The sequence below is a fragment of the Lissotriton vulgaris genome, chromosome 2_2 (genome assembly GCF_964263255.1).
Source record: "Lissotriton vulgaris chromosome 2_2, aLisVul1.2, whole genome shotgun sequence".
Classification (NCBI taxonomy): domain Eukaryota; kingdom Metazoa; phylum Chordata; class Amphibia; order Caudata; family Salamandridae; genus Lissotriton; species Lissotriton vulgaris.
Genome location: NC_141688.1, coordinates 219,475,603 through 219,496,497, shown reverse-complemented (window position 1 = coordinate 219,496,497; position 20,895 = coordinate 219,475,603). Strand labels below are relative to the sequence as shown.

Here is a 20,895-nt window from a genome sequence, read left to right as displayed (position 1 = left end):
AAGTTTGAAGTCTTTCTTTGCAGACAGCAGTAGGACCATTTATAGGGAGGGCATTCCGGATATTGGATGCCTGTCTTGAAAAGCATCCTTAGTGTGGGCTCTTTTCCCAGATTCGAGGTGTGATATACGTTGGCAGCCCACCCTCTCCTAATTCCTGCTGCTTAATCCAGTCAGTATACCGTCATTTTGGCCTCTGGGCCTGTCAGAATTTTGTCTTGTGAATTGACTGATGAAATCTTTAATGGTACTTTTATATTTACATTGAAATAAAAAGATTTAAAAAAGAGAACTTAGATGTTTAAAACATTTTTCTTGTTTGTGTAGCTGTACTGGGCTGGTAAGAAAGCTTCTTAATATACTTTGCCTCATTGAAATTAACGCTCAATTGCACTGCATTTTAGCCATTTTGTCAGAACAAAATATTTTTGAAGCAACACCTAATATTTAAGCTTGGCCTAAATAAATAATATAAATAATTTGTATGTAAATACAAATGTATGTGATCTAGTAAAGCCAGCCCACTGATGTTAATTGACTAGCGTTTCGTGGAAACTGAGGGTACCCTGCCCGCTTCAGGGTCCACTCTTTTTTCCTTTCTCATTATTCTAATCAGGGTTACTGGGGTGCCCCTTGTTTTTCAAATTTGCCTTCTGTCTGTTGTCATCCCTAAACTAGACTGCGGCAGGGACTTGACACCTAACCAGGCCAATGCAGTATTCATTACATGTCTGGATATTCAGCACAACAAAAACATGTGAATTGATAGATGATATGTTGCTGGAAAAAGAATGTTTCTTAATTGTAACTAACCTCTCCAGAACTGTACATCGTCTTAGTTTAACAGACTTTATTTCATAAAACTTAGTGCTTAGGACATAAAAAATGAGCTGTGTTCGTGGCAAAGTATATTTGAAAAACTGCTCCAAATATATTTTATTTTGAGTTTTTGATTTAGAGCAAACGTATCTCCAAAGAGAAAACGGAGAGATTCACAAGAGAATATTTTTATAGCAGCGTTACTGTCGGACACTTGTACCGCTACACATAGAGTATAGTGTGTATGTTGGTTGGGGGGGGGGGGGGGGGGGCGAGGGGGAGAGACTAGCTGATAATTTGAAGAGAAAATGGGAACAGTCCACAGCATATTTTTCTATTTTTTACATTGTACATGTTTTTTTTTATTTTCACAAGTATTTGCATTAACTATATGTTCAAGGCATATGGGCTGCAGATGGTACATTTATGAATAGATCGCCATCTGGTGTTGGGCTCGGATGATTGCACTTGTTTTTCTCTTGGAGTAGTCTTTTGTCATCACGAGACTGGTGACACCTCCTTTGGGTGCTAGTGCGCATGGGCATCGGCTCCATCCTTAGATCCTTAGGCCTAAAACTCTCCATCACACCATCCCAACTCTTCCCAGGCAGAACAACCATCACTATATACAATAACAGGATTATCCTAATTCAATCCACAGACAAGAACCTGGAACTACTAGACAACCTGTTCCCCACGTTCAAACAACACCTCGCCAATCATCGGACCCCCACTCATAACACCCTCAGGCCTACCACCCGTGAACTCACAGCCCCCAAACACATCCCTTCTAACCTAGCGCAACCCCAAAACGACACGCACCTTCCCTCCACCCCCGGCACCTTAGACATTCACCCACCCAATGTAGCTACCTCGCACTCCTCATTTACAGACATAGATCCCTCACCCACACATCCCAGCGGCACCCCCTCCCCCCCACCAACTTCACCTTGTCCTCCTCTCATACCACACCCACACCTGTCACCCCTGACACCACAGCCTCAAACCACATTCATTCTAGCCTAGCCCAGCCCCAAAACGACATGCACCTCTCCTTTACTCCTGACACCCTAGTCATTCAACCTCCTACCGTAGCTACCCCACTCCCCTCAAGCACAGACATAGATCACTCCCCCTCTTACACCAACCACCTCACCCCTTCCCCCTACACACCAGCCCTCATCCCCGTTCCTCTCTCCCCTGATACCACAGCTCCCACCCGCACCCCGCCTAACCTAGATCAGCATCGGACCGACACACACAATGGCAAGCCCCACCCTTTATCCCCTCCCATTCTCAGCCCCCACTTCCACCCATTAACTAATCACACAGAACACACCACCTCCATCAACTCAACTCCACCCCCTCAAAAAAGAACCAACTACAATCCCACTTCCCCCCCCAGTCTCACCCCCAACTTCCCAACCTCCACCCCCTTCACCACTAACAAGCGCCCATCCTCCACCCTGCACTCTCCGCCTAACACCAATATTCTCATCCACACCACCAACCTCTCCCCTCTGTCATCCATGCCCGCCCCTCCCATCCCCACCTCCAACACATTTCCCACACTGGACAACATTACGGCCTCCCTCCTCCAGCTCCAAGAAGACATGGACATCATCAAACAACAACTACTCTGTCTATCACACTCCAGTCACCCTTCACCCAACACCCTCCACCAGATCAAACAAGACATTCACATCATCAAACAATTTCTCAGCACAAACCCCGGACACCCCTCACGCGCCTCCACCTTCACCTCCCCTCCCGGCTGGTCCTCCACCCGGGCGGCGAACTCTCGCACTCGACTCTCACCGCTCTGGACCTCAATCCCTGTTCACAATCGCGAAAACCGCCCCCATCGTTCCTGCAACCCTCTCTCGGACCTCGACACAATCACCCTCCTCCGCTCCTACGACTCCGCTTCCCACAGCATCACACCCCACACTCTCACTGCCATTCCTACGATTCACTCCAATCCCCTCAGACCCCCCACACTGAACAACAGAATCGCTATCCATAGTAACCTGAGTAAAGTCCCCCTCGCCCTAGAACCTCCTTCCACCCTCGACACACCACGTCTCAAATGCACTCTCAACTGCAGATCAGCCGCTAGACACTCCCTCGCTATCGCCGATCTCATCCAAAAATTGGATCTTGACTTAATCATCATGACTGAAACATGGCTAACAGAATCTTCTACACCTATAATGGACATTCTGGTTCCCCCCAACTACCACATCACTAGACTTGACAGGTCTGGCAATAAAAAAGGTGGCGGAATCGCATGTATATACAGGAGCAACCTCTCTGTCTTGAAAGTAACTTCCCCTTCCCTACCCTCCCCAACTTCCTGTGAATACATTTGCCTCGATATTATCAGTGAGGGCAAACAGATCTGCACTCTTCACGGCGTTTACCACCCACCCGGCGACAACCTTACCTTCTCCCAACAAATCATGGATATGATCTCAACCAACTCCGGGCGACAACTCACACAAATATACCTTGGTGACTTCAACCTCCACTGGAACGATCATAGTGATGCGGTGGTAAAAAGTCTGAAGAATTTCCTTAACGCCCTTGACCTCACTCAAATGTGCAACAGTCCAACACACAAGAAAGGCTCTATCCTCGACCTGATCATCTCCAAAGAGGCCTCTATCCATCTCGAATCTATCCAACCCTGTGACTGGTCAGACCATCATATTATTACTTTCTTCATCAATGAAAAAGTTAAATTTAACCCTGTTCAATCCGCCAGGCCCAAAGTCTGGAAAAGAGACATGAAAAAACTAAACTCAAAGTCTCTGCCCCCCAACAGCTGTAACTTACTGCTTCCTCCTAGTGGCGTTGAGGACGTCCAATCCTTGTCTGATCACTATCTTAACACTATGACCGCAATAATTAATGCAGTCGCACCCTTGCAGCTAAAAAAAGCCTCCGCAAAAATTTCCAATCCCTGGTACGACGGTAGTCTCAATGACGATAGACGCGCCATGCGAATGGCAGAGCGCACCTGGAGATCAGCTCCCTCTGCACTGAACCTAAAAACCTTGAAGAAAAAGAGAAATGCCTACTTCAGGAAAATAAAACGCTCTAAATCAGACTTCTTCAGCCGTCAGCTCGACCAAGCCAAAAATAGTCCGAGAAAGCTGTTTGAGCTTATCCGAACACAATCCAAAGAACAACCCCAACCTCTCAACACTATGTGCGAAGCTCCCTCCTGCGAAGACTTCGCCTCTTTCTTTAACCAAAAAACTGACCACATAAAGAATGATCTCCTCATGGACGCAAGCCTCTATCCCAAACCCCACTGCATAGCACCCACTAATCCAAAAAACAATGCCACTTGGTCAACCTTTGTCACCTACACGGAAGAAGGAATTGGCAGACTGCTCAGCACTCTGAAACCTTCTAATCACCTCACGGACCCCCTTCCTGCTAACGCTGTCAAAGTCCTTACCCCGTCGCTCCTTCCACTCTGGACTAAAATCATTAACAGCTCACTTCAGCAAGGGACCATTCCTGACTCCCTCAAAGTTGGTCAAGTCACACCTTTGCTAAAGAAACCGACAGCCGACCCCTCTGACCTAAACAACTACCGTCCCAATACCAACATTCCGACTCTTGCCAAACTGTTGGAAAAATGCGCACAAATACAATTGACTGAACACATTACTCAGTTTGATCTCCTCAACTCTCATCAATCAGGCTTCCGAGCAAATCACAGTACTGAAACTGCTATGACTCACATAATCGACGACGCCCTTCAAATCCTAGATCACAACGATACCTGCCTCCCCATCCTCCTTGATCTCTCCTCCGCATTTGACACCGTCAAACATGAGTATTTACTCGAACTATTAAACACAAGAATGGGCCTATCTGGAACTGTGCTCAAATGGTTCACGTCCTTTCTGCATAACAGATCGCAGAAATTCAAGAGCAACAACTTGATGTCTGCGCCAAGACCTGTATCGCTAGGCGTACCACAAGGATCCTGCCTATCCCCAACTTTGTTCAACCTAGTCATGGAACCTCTCACCACCTTGCTACAAGAATCCAATGTACACTTCCACATGTATGCTGATGACACCCAACTTTATCTCAAACTACAATCACCCAAAGACATCACGCTATTGAACTCAACGATCAGAAGCACCCAATCCTGGCTGGCTGCGAATCATCTCAAACTCAATGCCCTTAAAACAGAGTTCCTTCTGATCGCACCTCCCACGAAGATCACTACCGCACAAATGTGGCTTAAACACCTAACGGCACTCAATGTTCAACCCACCATCGTGGACTCAGCAAAATCTTTAGGCATAACACTTGACACCAATCTCAGCATGCAGGAACACATCAACAAAGCAACTAAGGGAGCGAACTACCAAATCAACACCCTTAGGAAACTTAAACCCTTCCTTCCAGCCAAAGACTTCCAAACCGCGGTACAATCACTAGTCATACCTCGAATAGAATACGGCAGTACCGCCCTCTGCGGTCTACCCCTAGCTACTACGGCACCCATAAGAGCCTCCTTAAACGCCTCAGCGAGACTCATCACTGGATCAAAAAAACACTCGCACATTTCCCCTGACCTCAAAGCCCTGAACTGGCTGCCTTTTGAAGCCAGAATACAACTGAAAATCGCTTGTTTGACGCACAAGGCTGTCCACCTGAGCTCACCTAGATACCTCGCTCAGAAGCTGACGATTTCTGGAGGCTCCAGAATCACTAGAGGCACAAACAATCTTTTGCTAAAGCCTAAAAGATTCCGCAAGGAAAAAACCTATAAACGCTCCTTCTCAGGAATGGCTCCCAGGATTTGGAACTCACTCCCCCCTGAAACCAGGCTCATCCCCTCTATCACACTTTTCAAGAAAGAAGTAAAAGCGATCCTCATAACTAAATACACCTGAACCACTACTGGGGATCAACTTCAAAGACTCGATACTGATCTGTACTACCTGTTCGAACCCTTTGCATTTCTGTATGACTTTGAAATTGAATTACTTGATTGTTTATGATATCACTACACTGTACTTTTAACACTATTGATGTATCTGTGTATATATGCTCCCTCCGCTGTAAAGCGCTCTGATATCTGCGAAGATCTTGTTCGCGCTATATAAAACTTTCAAAATAAAATAAATAAATAAATAAATAGTTTTTTTCCGCCATCAGGTTCGGATGAGGATCGAAGCGCTCCGGATCGACTACGAGAAAAAGTGATATTTCGGCGTGTATTCCCTTTCCAATTCGACGGTATTATCGAACGCGATTTCATTTCCATTCCGACGCGTTTCGACTCCAACAATAAACATTTTCTTCTAAGTCGACGAGACCGGGAGGCCTTTCTCGACGTAGTCAAGCCCGGAGTCCATGGAAAGGACTCCATTTAAGAGATGTCCAACGTGTGGTGCTAAGTTCCCACACAAGGACCTACACGAGGTGTGCAACCTCGGCCTATCGCCTGAACAAGAATCCAGGGATTGCGAAGCCTGCGCAGCATTCTCCTCCAAGTCGACGATTAGAAACCGTCGAGCCCGAAGACACGAGGTTTCGAGAATGCAGTCGGAGGCAATCCCGGAGCTGTTCGAGGCCCAGCACCTCGAAGAAGAAGAGGAACATAAAGACGAGTCGGGGTCGGAAGTGGACGAGTATGATGTCAAAGAAATCGATGTTCAACAAACCGTGAGTGACGACGTCCCCTTACCAAAAAACCGACCCTGTGTGGTACCGACCCCGCCTTCGAGCACGGTCAGACTACCGAAGAAAGTTTCCGACGCCCCGCCTTCGGGCCCGGCAACGAAACCGAAATAGAAACCGAAACTCTCGGCCTCCCACCATGTCGGATCCGAGAAACGGTCGACATCGACACAATAGCTCCATACAAAGGAAAGCGCGGCGTCAAAACATTCCATGTCGAAACCGAAACATGCTTCGACGTCGAAGACTTACTCGACACCGAAAAAATCGGAATCAAGCAAATTCTCGGTGCCAAAAACACAAAACATTGACGGTCAGAAGCAAAGGCACCTTTCGGAACCAAGAACTTTGGTACGGACACAGGAGCAGCAGACAGATCCAAAACAAAAGACTGGCAAAGTGGTGACAAAATCACCGAAGAAGAGGAAGAATGAACAGCTAGATGACAAAGCTCTTCCTCCTAAAAAGAGAACAATGGGGACAAATACAACTCCTCCCCTTTCTCCCCGACCTAGAGACACACCATCTTCTCCTCTTCCTCACACTATGCCAGCTATTCCTCCACCTTCTACACCAAGACCTTCTACACCTCAAACATATGTAGAAAGTGATACAGGGGAGGGAGAACTTCATGGGGATGACGACACTGTCCCAGATGAAGAAGACCCATGGGAAAATTATAATGCAGGGTCAGATGATGATAACGACCCAGAATTATACCCCTCAAAACCTTCACCACCTGATAATACAGGTTTTGTACAGCTGATTAATAGGGCAGCAAAATACCATAAGGTAGATTTACATGCAGAACCTCAAATAGAGGATTTCCTTTTAGAAACGCTACCTGCTGCACAAAGAACAACAGGAATACTACCTATGCTAAAGGGTCTTCTCAATCACACAGCAGACATATTCAAAGACCTTGTGAGGGCTAGGGTATTAAACCCAAGAATTCATAAAAAATATAAGGCAGCCCCAAAGGACCCAATATTTATCAAGTACCTCTGGACTCGCTTGTAGTCACAAACGCTGGTAAAAGAGCAAACTCATTATCTACAGGAGAAGCTCCTCCTGATAAGGAGTCCAAGCTAATAGATGCATCAGGCAAAAGAGTAGCATCCCAAGCAGCAAACAGCTGGCGCATAGCTAATACACAAGCGCTACTTGCACGCTATGATAGAGCGCATTATGGCGAGTTAGAAAAACTCATCACACATCTCCCTAAGGAACATCAAAAAAGGGCAGACCAGCTTATACAAGAAAGGAAGATAATAACCAATACTTCCATTAAGTGCGCCTTAGACGCGGCAGACACTGCAGCAAGATCCATCAACACCAGTACCATGTTAAGAAGACATGCATGGCTTAGGGTCGCAGGGTTCAAACAAGAAGTACAAACATCTTTATTGAACCAACCTTTTGATCAAAAAACACTTTTCGGCTCAAGTACAGATGACCCTTTAGAAAAGATGAAAAAAGACACAGCAACGGCTAAATCAATAGGAGCATTACAACAGCTAACTCAAAGGGGTTCCTTTCATAGGTCCACCTATAGAGGGGGGTCAAAGAGTACAGGCACAAGCCAGCAATCTACCTCTTTTACACCAACATCACCCAGAGGTAATTCAAGAGGCAGTTACAGAGGTAACAACAACAAGGGTAGAGGTCGCGGAAATATTAACAACCGCAACTCCCCAACCCCAAAACAGTGACTTAATATAACTCCCCCCAGACCATATAACACCGGTCGTGGGACGTCTATCACAGTTCCTACCTGTCTGGGAAAACTTCACGTCAGACAGGTGGGTGAGACAAATTATCCAACATGGTTATTGCCTAGAACTCGCAGCTACCCCACCAAACATCCCCCCCAGACAGCGTCCAATGAGTCAAAATCATCTGACATTGTTAAAACAGGAAGTACTATCACTGCTACAAAAGCATGCTATAGAGAAGGTACCAAAACATCAGCAGGGGACAGTAGTATACTCTCTATACTTCCTAATTCCCAAAAAAGACGGGTCTCTAAGACCAATTTTAGACCTCAGACCTCTCAATGCATACATAAACTCGGAACATTTCCACATGGTCACGCTCCAACAAGTACTTCCTTTACTGAAGAAAGGGGACTTTCTTTCTACACTGGATCTTAAACAACGCTTACTTTCACATCCCAATTCACAAAGCCCACAGAAAATACCACAGGTTTGTAGTAGAAGGACAACGTTATCAGTTCAAAGTCCTTCCGTTTGGGGTCACAACAGCACCAAGGGTGTTCACAAAATGCCTAGCAGTAGTTGCAGCACACCTAAGAAGACAACAAATACATGTCTTCCCGTACTTGGACGATTGGCTAATAAAAGCCAAGTTACAGGAAGAATGTCTTCAAAACACACAGAAGACCATTCAATTGCTGCACCAGCTAGGGTTTACGGTGAACTACACAAAATCCCACCTACAACCAAACAAGGTTCAACAATATCTAGGGGCTACTATAGACACAGAAAAAGCCAAAGTATACCCCAATCCAATCAGGATCCAAACAATGATCACGTTGATCCAAAGATTTCAACCACAACACTCACTAACAGCTAAATTGTTCATGCAGCTGTTAGGGATGATGTCCTCCTGCATACTGCTAATACCATATGCAGACTACAAATGCGTCCACTGCAAGAATGTCTAGCGACACAGTGGAATCAGGCTCAAGGTCAGATTACAGATCTGGTGTTGGTAGACAACCGCACACATCGCTCTCTGAAGTGGTGGAACACAACAAACATTTCCAAGGGGTGGTCGTTCCTAGAACCGATTCCACAAGTAATACTAACAGCGGATGCATCGCTCACCGGATGGAGAGCGCATATGGAGAAATATACAGTGCAGGGAAAATGGAGTGTACAGCAAAAAAGACTGCACATCAATTATCTGGAACTACTAGCAGTGTTTCTAGCATTAAAAGCTTTTCAAATGCAAATCCTCAACAAAGCAGTCCTGATCAGAACAGACAACATGACTGCAATGTATTCTATTCAAAAACAGGGGGGGGGGAGACACACTCTCTCCATTATCCAGACTAGCACAGGACATTTGGAGATGGGCCATTCCTCAAAAGAACTAACTGTTAGCCGAACACCTACCAGGAGTTCAAAATCAGATAGCAGACATCCTAAGCAGAGAGTCAGTACAAATACACGAATGGGAACTGCACAACCAAATACTGCAGCCATTCTTCCAAAGATGGGGACAACCAGAGATAGATCTCTTTGCCACTCATCAGAACGCAAAATGCCAAAACTTCGCATCCAGGTACCCACACCACCTGTCCCAGGGCAATGCGCTATGGATAAATTGGTCCAACAAATTTGCTTACTCTTTTCCCCCTCTCCCACTAATTCCATTACTAGTTCGGAAACTGCAACAACATTCAATGACAATGATACTAGTAGCACTCACGTGGGCAAGACAGCCGTGGTTCACCACGCTACTGCAACTCTCACAGGTGCCACATCAAAAGTGAAGATTATTACCCATGTACCTTACACAGAACCATGGAGAAATAATGCACCCGGATCCCAAACAATTGAACCTAGCGATCTGGCTCCTGAGGTCATAGAATTTGGATACTTAGATTTACCTCCAAACTGTATGGAAATCATTAAGCAAGCAAGACGTCCTACCACCAGAGCATGCTATGCAGCAAAAAGGAAAAGGTTTGCGGTATACTGTAACAGTAACAACATAAACCCTCTGGACGCATCCACTAAAGAGAATATTTGCTATCTACTACACTTGCAGCAATGTAACCTTGCTTACACCTCTATTAGAGTACATCTTGCAGCTATAGCAGCGTACCTACAAAACAGACAACATCTTTCCCTGTTTAAAGTACCAGCAATAAAAGCTTTCATGGAAGGCCTCAAAAGAGTCATTCCACCAAGACTACCGCCTTCCCCAGTCTGGAATCTCAACATAGTACTTACCAGACTAATGGGACCACCTTTCGAACCTATGCATAGGTGTGAAATACAATTCCTCACATGGAAGGTGGCCTTTCTTATAGCTATTACGTCACTCAGAAGAGTAAGTGAATTGCAGGCATTTACAATACAAGAACCATTTCTGCAGTTACACCAAAATAAAGTGGTTCTGAGAACAAACCCAAAATTCTTGCCTAAAGTAATTTCAGCATTCCACATCAATCAGCCAGTGGAACTACCAGTCTTCTTTCCAAAACCACAGACGGTAGCAGAAAGGGCCCTACAAACATTAGATGTCAAAAGGGCGATATTGTACTACATAGAAAGAACACAAACTTTCAGAAACACAAAATAACTATTTGTAGCTTTTTCTCCTACAATCCTATCTCTAAAGCAGGCATTGCCAGGTGGATTGTAAAATGTATACAAATATGCTACTTGAAAGCAAAGAGGACATTAACTGTCCCTCCCAGAGCTCACTCTACACGTAAACTAGGAGCATCTATGGCATTCTTAGGAAACATTCCTCTAGATGACATATGCAAAGCAGCTACCTGGGTTACACCGCATACCTTCACAAAACACTACTGTGTAGATGTGCAGGCAACACAACAGGCTAGAGTGGGACAAGCTGTACTAAAAACTTTATTTCAGACTGTTGCAACAGACACTGGTGACCACCGCTAGGGAGATAACTGCTGTATAGTCTATTCATATATGTACCATCTGCAGCCCATATGCCTTGAACGGAATATGCTACTTACCAGTATGCATCTGTTCTTGGCATAGAGGGCTGCAGAGTGGTACTTGCCCTCCCAGCCTCCCCGGAAACCTGTGTCTGTTCCAACACTATCTTATTTAGATACACTTACATGGGCATTTCTATCTGTATTCTATCATACTACTCCATCTAACCCTACTATGGCAAAACAATCTAAGGATGGAGCCGATGCCCATGCGCACTAGCACCAAAGGAGGAGTCACCAGTCTCGTGACGACAAAAGACTTCCCCAAGAGAAAAACAAGTGCAATCATCCGAGCCCAACACCAGATGGCGATCTATTCATAAATGTACCACTCTGCAGCCCTCTATGCCAAGAACAGATGCATACTGGTAAGTAGCATATTCATAACAGTATAGGCACAACGTGATGGAAATTTGCCCAGAATCACAAAATTTAAATGGTGCCAAAATTAAGATTAGAATACAATTTTCCAGGATTCGTGTTGCAACTCAACCAATAGCCCACATCTCCTTCTCTTTAGTAGGGATTGTGATTCTCAATTAAGCAGCTTCGTCCTATCTCAAAATAGCAAGTTTGAGCAATGAGAATTGAGGGGTAGCACAAACAACATTATTAGTGTTTTCAAAAGACATTTTTAGCCAATTTATAAGTTTGGGACTAAAACGTGATCTTTGAATTGTAAAATTGGGAAATACGGCAATATCCTTTCCCATAAGTCAGGTAGGTAATTGATCTTGTTTTCTCTAATCTTTTAGTGATTTTATTTTATTTTTACCAATTTTTGTTTCCGACTACTTAATTTGTCCAAAATGGGCCCATTGGCCTGTTGGTTTAGGGAAAGGTACTTCAGTTACTCATGATTTAGTGCACTGCTAGACCAATCAAAATCATGATTGTTAATGAAGTACTGACAAGTAACAGTATACTGGCTTCTGCTCCCATCACAAATTCAAACCAAGTCTGCTTTCCTAGTGCCTCGGTTTGGTCTCAAACTTTGACAATTATATTTTCAGGGGAATACCCAAAAATTCGGCCAGGGAAAGTGTACGAATACACCAGCTGCACCACCTTCTCTACCACCTCAGGATTTATGGAAGGATACTACACCTTCCATCGTCTTGGCAAGAAGGACGAAGTCTTTAACGTAACCATTCCCAGGTTTCACATGGTGTGTCCGAACTTCAGAGTGTCCACGGCACGCTCGGTAAGCTGCAGTGCGTGTGCGTTACATGTACCAGTGGACCTTTCAAGGACCACATGCATACCTTGAAAAGCTATGGTCTGTGTGTTTCTGCATGTTCCTTGCACCATAAAATCACAGAAGTTCTTTTGTCATTGATTGTTTATGGTACGTTGAAGTTAAAATATAAACAGTCTTCGGACTTGGATGGTAGCACATGCTGCAAGGCTGGAGGAGAAATCGTACAGATCATGATTTGCAGCAAAAAATAGACAGCTGGTGAGCTAATGGAATGCAGCAGGGCATTATGTGTTGAAACAGGAATAGCATGTGAACATTCTGGGCAGCAAGAGCTCTAGTGAACAACAGTAATAGGAGACTATTTAGTGGTCATTTTTCAGGTGAGTGCCAATATTGAGTTTCGGTGCTTTGCACAATAGGAGGGACAACAATATAAAGTTGGATAGTGAGGGTTAGAAATTAAGAGGTGTCCACGAATGGTGGGTGGTTTGGCAACTGTAGATGACCTCTGAAGCAGCTGTACAAGATTAAAAGTAGCCTCATAAGAAAAAAGGTAGAAATATGCAAATTATAAAATGTATGCATCCTTACAAAGAATCAGCAGATGGGATTAGATTGGATGGGAGCCTGTAGGTGAGGTGAAGCATCAAACTGGTACTTGTTGAATAACTATAACAACTAGAGTTGATTTAGTGTCATAGCAATATGTTTCAGGTAAATTGTAAAGGGTGTTTTGGAACACCTTGTAAAGTTTCATAAAATAAGTTTAATAGGGTCATCTCTTTTGCAGTTTGTCATATTTGATAGAGTAGAGAGGCAGAGATGTAAAGGAGCATTGAGAAGTTATTTCTCAAAACAACACCAACACGCATTTCTTATCCAGTATTTTAGTGATAACAATATTCTTTTTTTTCTAAATGATTGCATGTGTGTTAATTTGGCAAGATTCAAGAGTTTTCCCCAAAATACTTTTTGTTAAAACATCTCCTCCAGTGCTGGTAAGAAGTGCCATGGATTGTAGAAGGTCATTTGTAAGGACATGACCTCAGTATAATTGAGTATAGAGAAGTTAAGCCAAAAACATATGCCATGTAGCATTTTCTGGTTTCAGTATCTGAAGCCATCAAGAAAGCAGAAAATGCGATTATGGTGTACAGGGGGGCCAGGAGGCTTCCAGCGATATGGATTTCACAGACCGTCATTCTCCCCCTCTCCCTGAAAGGGAACATGGTGCATCACGGGAAAGACTTCTTAACCCCTTCCATGCTCATGACGAGCTCAGCTCGTCATGAGGCACAGTGGAGCTGTGCTGATGACGAGCTGAGCTCGTCATGACACCAGCAAAATGGCAATTTCCAGCACAGGGGAAAAATAACCACAGCAGCGATGTGGTTAAAGTTCTTACCATGCCATAGGTGAAGGTAACTAGAAATGCGACAAAGGGCATAGCAGTGGCATATTCTCAACATCAAAATCACAAAAACACAGTTGGCATGCCCTTAAAGGAGACTCACCTTTGACAGTGTTGCTGTTATGATCATATTCTCAGACATCAGACTCATTAGAAATTCAGTTACTTCACAGCAAAAATGTTTATTGAAATAAAGGGTGTCTACATTGTTGCCAAAACAGAGAAGGAAGCCTTGGAACCCACACAATTGCTCACTAAGCTTCCTTTATCAAAATGATGCCCAAACCTGAGCACAATATGTTACTTTGTTAGAATTCCCAGCTTTAGCCTCGCACATAGTGGAATCTAAAAGTTATCTCTAAAGCTCTTCAAGCCAACAACCTTTAAATGAATAGAAAATAAGTGTACGTGCACTCCTGTGAGCGTGACCTATAAATATGCCTTAATAAGGCAAACGTGACAATAACCCAGAGGTCATTTTCTAACTTTTTATGCCCAAAGGGGAAGAACAAATTTACAATGAAATCCAAAACATCTTTGTCATCTATAACATAGAATCTCCATCGAGATATTAAAAGCTATTCACATTACTGTCGAACAGAGAGCATTTGTAAAGTGTGCCTTTCAGAGTGAGCCACACAGCCTACCAGAGTCGGCCACTCACTACACATCCATGCCAGGGAAGTATTAAAGCACTTCAGTTGCTGCTAATACAATCATTAAAGCATCCCTCGGTGTGAGATAGGGAAGCACCAATGCTTGTCTGGGAAAATCACATGAAATAACTGTCAAGATGTTTCCCAGAGTAGATGCTCAGATGCAAAGCATGTTGATGCAAATTCAGTAATTGGCACGGTTGATGTGGTATCAGACCAATCGAAGAAGGAAGCGAAGGCTACAAGTCAATATGTGCACTAACAGTATTCTGACCCTGCACCCGTTGTAAGGGCTTCAGGGCAGAAAAAAGGTTACATAATGGCAACAACTGCAAACTACTTTCCATGGTTAACACTTGATCACCCCTTCAGTTGATTTAAAGGGTACTAGTGGAAAAGAAATTCCTTCTGTCCTCAAGCAGACTTTGACTGCCAAAGTGGACCACACTACTGCTACATCACTGACTAAGGAAGGCTGCTGTTAATCTTCAGCATTTACAAGAAATTATCCAAGAAAAAGTAGTGGTGGAAGCCTAGTAAAGACCAATAGTAGAGAATATGTCAATACTTCAGGAAGAGATACATGTCTGGCAGCACATGGATGCTTAGACGCAGTCCCATGGAAGGAAAGATGCAAAGAAGCATACCCTGAACCCCAAAAAGCAGTAATACAGAATCTCAGACACAAGTGGGTCAGAACGCACATTGAAAAGAAACAATGAACACAAATCAGTATACCGGAGGCACAGGAAATTAATTAGGTTAACTGGTTGTGCCAATCATTACCGGGTCACAGTATTATGTTCGCTTTAAATTCTGGTTGAAGAAGATACAGATTAGTAGTAGTAAATTATCTCTATAGGAGAGCATTCATGCTCTACCTGTGGGTAGACATTTTGCTTAAGTATGGCGTGAAATGGCAGCGACACCACAAGCACGAGCCAATTGTTGTGATGCCTGGGTGGATATTCGCAATACATGTAAAGTAGTCACTACTAGCCCCATCAACAGATAACCGATAATACTCTCAAATCATCTGCCTTACAGAGGACCTGACTTAGCCTTTGAAGAATACCAATGCCCTTTTCCTGTCATCACAGTGTTTGACAATGAGGCAAGTAATGAAGTTGCCTAGATTGATGGCTGCCACCTAGTGCCTTGTGGTGGAATGTCAAGAACCCTACAGGGTTTGCCTAGAGTGCAGTAGTAAAAAGAGCTGTAGGATCTTGTGTTTGCAACACTGATAATGCTCAAATCCTTTCCTTGAATGGAATAGGGGATATCTTCTAGAGGGAAGGACTTTCACACTTAATAAGCCCCAGGTGACCACAAGCAGATTGTTCACACGAGCAAGGACGCATGCTAGATGTGACAGCACATGATCGGTGAGCTTGGACAGATTAACATCCACAGGTACATGTTTTGGAAATGGCTCTGGTGAGATAAGCTCTTAGGTTTTTTTCAGGTGCCTCTGGCATACAAGTGAGTAATAGATTTTTCTTATACCGTGCACCATCACACTGTTTTGCCATCACTGAGCTTTGCTAATGCCAGATGATACTATAGCCCCGTTAAATAGTTCTCAATTTACTGGTCTTAGACAGATGAAAGGCAGAGTATGCCTTTCAGTGATTGGAACACAGCAGTAGCCATCTGCAAATCTTTCACTCGCTGATCCATCTTGCTGAATTGTGAGCACTACCGCAGTAGGGACGAACAAGGTGACCAATGCAAAAAGAACAATTGATGGACAGAATGCAGATCAATGTCATACATTTACCCCAGTACAGAGATCTCGGCCTAAATCCATCGTTTTTTTGCTCACCATGCCATTCTAATTAAGACCTAGCCATATGCAAATCAGTCTTGGCCATTCGCCCAATGGGAACAGTCTAGCCCGAACTGCCAGGCCAGGTCCTCGCTGGACTGGAAACAAGCATCCTAGGACCGGTTTTGCGCTTTCAGCCCTCATCAGCCAGGATAGGTGACTCCAGTGGCATGGAGAGCACGGGACCCACGTTTGGGCATACCCGTCCCACTCAGGGTGACAAATGCAAAAAAGAACAATTGATGGACAGAATACAGATCAATGTCTTACATTCACCCCAGTACAGAGATCTGGGCCTAAATCCATTGTTTATTTGCTCCCCATGTCATTCTAGGTTGAAACACAGCCATATGCAGATTAGTCTTGACCCTGCGCCCAATGGGAACAGTCCAGCCCGAACTGCCAGACATGGTCCTCCATGGACAAGCATCCTAGGACCAGAACTGAAGTGGCGAAGTGAGCAAAAGAACAATGATGGATTCAACCCAGATCTGTGACTGGGGTGAGTGTCTGAAAAGTTTCAGCACTCTGTCCATCATCTCCTTGTATTTGCTTTGTTCACCCTAAGTTGGCAGGGTATGCTCAGACGTGGGTCCCTTACTCACTTTGCCACTGGATTCAAGCTAGCCTGGCTGATGAAGGGTGTCACTCAGAAACCGGTCCCAGGATGCTTGTTTCTGGTTCAGGGTAGACCTGGCTTGGCAGTTCGGGCTGGACTGTTCCCATGAGGCACAGGATCAAGACTGATTTGCATATAGCTGGGTCTGAACTGGGGTGGTGAAGTGAGCTAAAGAATGATGATGGATTCAACCCAGATCTGTGACTGGGAGTGAGCGTCTGAAAGGTTTCAGCGCTCCGTCCATCATCCTTGTGTTTATGAACAAGATTACCTCAATTTATTAATGGTGATGACCCATTGCATAGTGTATCACACTCACTGAAATGCATGTCCCAAGAGAAAACGGCAATATTGCATTGAGTTATCATATTCTGGATGCAAACAATTAGACACAAGAACCAGATATCTTACAGAAGATAGTTTGCAAGTAAAGCATTCCCAAAGTCAGTTTTTGTGCAACAAGAGAGAGGAAAAAATGACAACATTCCACATCCACTTGTACACAAGGTTGCATCAGCAATGCACTGTAGCTGTGCTGGTACATGGGACTTGCTGACACTTTCCCAAGTATTACAGCTGATGCAGTAAATAATCAGAAATTTGCAGAAGTAATTAATGTATATAATCACGCTTCTGTGTACTGGACTGACAAGGCAGTCTTTTGTGACTGAGATATACATAATGCCTCACAAGGTGAGTATAGGCAATTGCTTTTCATAATAAGACCAGAAAATCATATCATGGAGATCTATCTCAAATCCTTCACCATCACCTGAGGTCTTGCAATTTGCTGGAGTGCATCTCTTCCAGGAATGTGCGGAAGACTTGAGTGTCTAAAGGTGATCCGTCACAAAACTGTTTCACCCATTAGGATAGACATTTGTGATATGGCACTTTTAGAGAAACCTATTGCCAAGAAACTGTAAGAGTTAAGGTTGTATTGGTCTACCTCTTTTAGTAGTGGTGGAATGATTGTCATGTCCTTTGGTGCAAGTGAAACTTCAAGATCTAATACTGTTTGCGAAGACCAAACACAGTGGTTTCTTAGTTCAGAATGGCAGTAATTAAGACTTTCATAAAGGGTCTAAAGCAGTATTTGCCACGCCACTAATAATGGGCCCTCCCCGCACGATTTTGACAATATATTGTAGAAGGGTAAGTAAACAGCATGTCTGGTAGTTATGTAACCCTTTGTTCTTAATTATGGCCCCTCACAAGATCATGTTAATTTGGTGGTTTAGCTGTCTGTTTTATTGAACATTTTAATAAACAGTGTACAGAGAAGTCTATAAGGAAAGCAGACTCCTCTTTACCCCTTCGATGCTGATGACGAGCTCAGCTCGTCATCTGCCACGGTGGTCGTGTGCGAATGACGAGCTGAGCTCGTCATCTAACGCGGCTTTTAGAAAAAAGCTGCGTAGCGGAAAAATAACCGCCGCAGCGATGCGGTTAATGTAGGAAAGTAGTTTTCTGGGGGGGTGGGGGGGTTGTGCAGGCAAGAAATCAGTGCTGCATCTTTTTATGAATGCATGAGCCCAATCCATAACACCCCAAGGATCATTAATTCAGAATCATCATAGACCCTACCCCTGTGCAGAATGTTACACCATAGTTTTCACTTTAAAAAAATATGTATACTATACAAACTACTACTAAGATAGTATAATCTTTATTTTTGTTTCTGAAATTAAAGTAAGAAAAAAAAAGCAATGGCACAAAATCCACTTACAAAAGATTTGAAAAAGCACACGGTGTCTTGATTTCAATGGATTTACGCCAATTTGCTAGCAGTGTTTTAAAATCTGATTTTACCTGAATTTCTTTCTAGTATGTGCATTTATACAGCACAACAAATCTCCTTTAAAACTGATCACCAATTATTAGTCCGACATCTCAAGTTGCCCCAAAAAAGGTGGTATATGTTGTCAGTCTTAGCTGTTTCCGCGTAGCACTTTGCTGTCTGGTACCTACAGGTTTTTTTCGTCTATATAAAATTTATACCGCAAGAATCAGAACTCCCAGTGATCCTTGCCAAAAACTAGGGGTGACTGTGTAGCTGAATTAAGGACAAATTGAGAACTCTACTGACTTTGCAGCATCTCTGTGAAGCATGTGCTTACATGCTTGTAGCTGGAGTGAGCAGTTGGAGATAGTTGCTTATCTGTTTGTTTTGCTTCAGAGCACTTGTGAATGCAGAAACATCAAGCAGACAGCTTTTTTGTTTTCCAACTCCAGCATTCACACTACACCTGCCTTGAAACAGAAAGGTATGTGCTGTCATATAGTGCCTCTTGAGCTACTCTTCGAGGTATCATTGAAAGTATATTAGCGTATACACCTCAATTTTCAGAAAGTATGACCTGGAAGTGATCTGAAGTCTATGCTAATTTAATGGAATTTGTTGCATTTCACAGAAAGGTGAGCCATGTACTGCACATGTTATTGTTGAGTACTGCAGCAAACCATATTGGCCCATTCTCAAAATAAAGGAGGCCTTGAGTGCTTTTATGATTTATGTACTGTGTCGTAACTGAAATGCAAATGACTTGCCTGGCTCTTGTTGATCTCTAGGAGAGTGGCAAAGATGAATATGCCTTGTATGGAGAGGAACCAAGAGATGAAGACTACGATGAGCGACCACGGCGCCGTGTCTTGGTTCTTCCTGACCCAACCATGCGCTGCCCGCGCCACACCTGACTTCACACTAAGTGGCCATGGTATAACCTGATAATCCCTCTTTATGCTTCACTCCATGCAAAAACTTTTTTTGGCTTCTACATAGGAGTGACCGTACTATGCCACCAATATAAAGGGATGCTGTATAGTGTACATAATTCTTGTATTGTATTTAGATCTGACCTATGGCTGGCGGGTACTACCAACGGAGGTCACTGCCAAATGCGACTTCTTCGAATGACAATAGTATTATAATTGTATTACTACTTTTCGTTTTTAAGGAGCATATATTATTGAATTTGTTTTTGTTTCTTTGGTTTTTGATATGTCTAGAAAAACAAGATTGTTTTTTATAATTAGCCTTTGAAACGTACCTGTGGTACGGGCACTAGGTAATAATTCAACCCTGATTTTCTACTCCTGAGAATAAGTTGTGTACTGACGAATACTTGTTTTTAAGCTTGTGTGACAGATATTCCGATTTTGACATTTACAGGCCTTACATGTAAGTCAAATGAGTCCTGTCTCTAATCCTTATGGGCTGCATTTGAGTTGCTTTCATAATTTATTCACAGTCACTTCTAAAAAAATGCTTTAAATCAATACCATCAACCTCCTCAGCTCTTGGTTGCATATAATGGGGACACAGAATATTTCTGCAAACAAGTAAAAAGTTTTTTTTGGTTTACTTTGTGTGTTGCACATTATTTTCTTGTTTACTTGATTCTCTTTCTGCTCATGCTGCCTTTTCCTGCCTCTACCCCCACCCCCTCTTGAAAATCTGAGCTCCTTTGAACTAAAGCTTAGTTCCCAAAGTGGGAGGTTTATTTAATACAGACCGATTTTTGGTTTTGCCTGGTGTTTTAGCTGCCTTTCATTTCATGAATAAAGATTATATGTGTGCTCTTGTTCTGTTTTCTTGTCTTTAAAAGGCAGGAGTTGAGGTCTCTTGAATGCATCATCTTTTCTGCTTAGATTAGATTTAGGCAACATCATTCAATAACCCTTTTAAATCAATCGCATAGCCTTGGTACCGACTCTGTCGGTGTCTGAGGGACGCAGTGTAATTACTTATGTGTGAAGGGGTTGGCCATTACATGCCCGATTAATTAAATCTTATTATCAGTGTAATCTTTCTACATACACCAACTCTTTCTCACCCTGGCCCTCTCTCCTCCTCTTCACATGCTTCTGTCTCCTTGACCAGATTATAGAAGTATATCAGGCCCCTGACTTTCGATTTT

General features: G+C 43.6%; 1 protein-coding gene across 1 annotated transcript in view; it reads left to right on the top strand.

Moving 5' to 3' along the window:
- Window positions 1-20,554, top strand: part of FBXO3 (F-box protein 3) — a 145,532-nt gene extending 124,978 nt beyond the window's left edge. Inside the window, exons 10-11 of the mRNA XM_086959575.1 lie at window positions 12,274-12,464; window positions 19,547-20,554. Coding sequence (XP_086815701.1) covers window positions 12,274-12,464; window positions 19,547-19,672 — 317 coding nt within the window. The 3' untranslated portion in view covers window positions 19,673-20,554. The remainder of the gene's footprint in view (window positions 1-12,273; window positions 12,465-19,546) is intronic.
- Window positions 20,555-20,895: the final 341 nt, after the last annotated feature.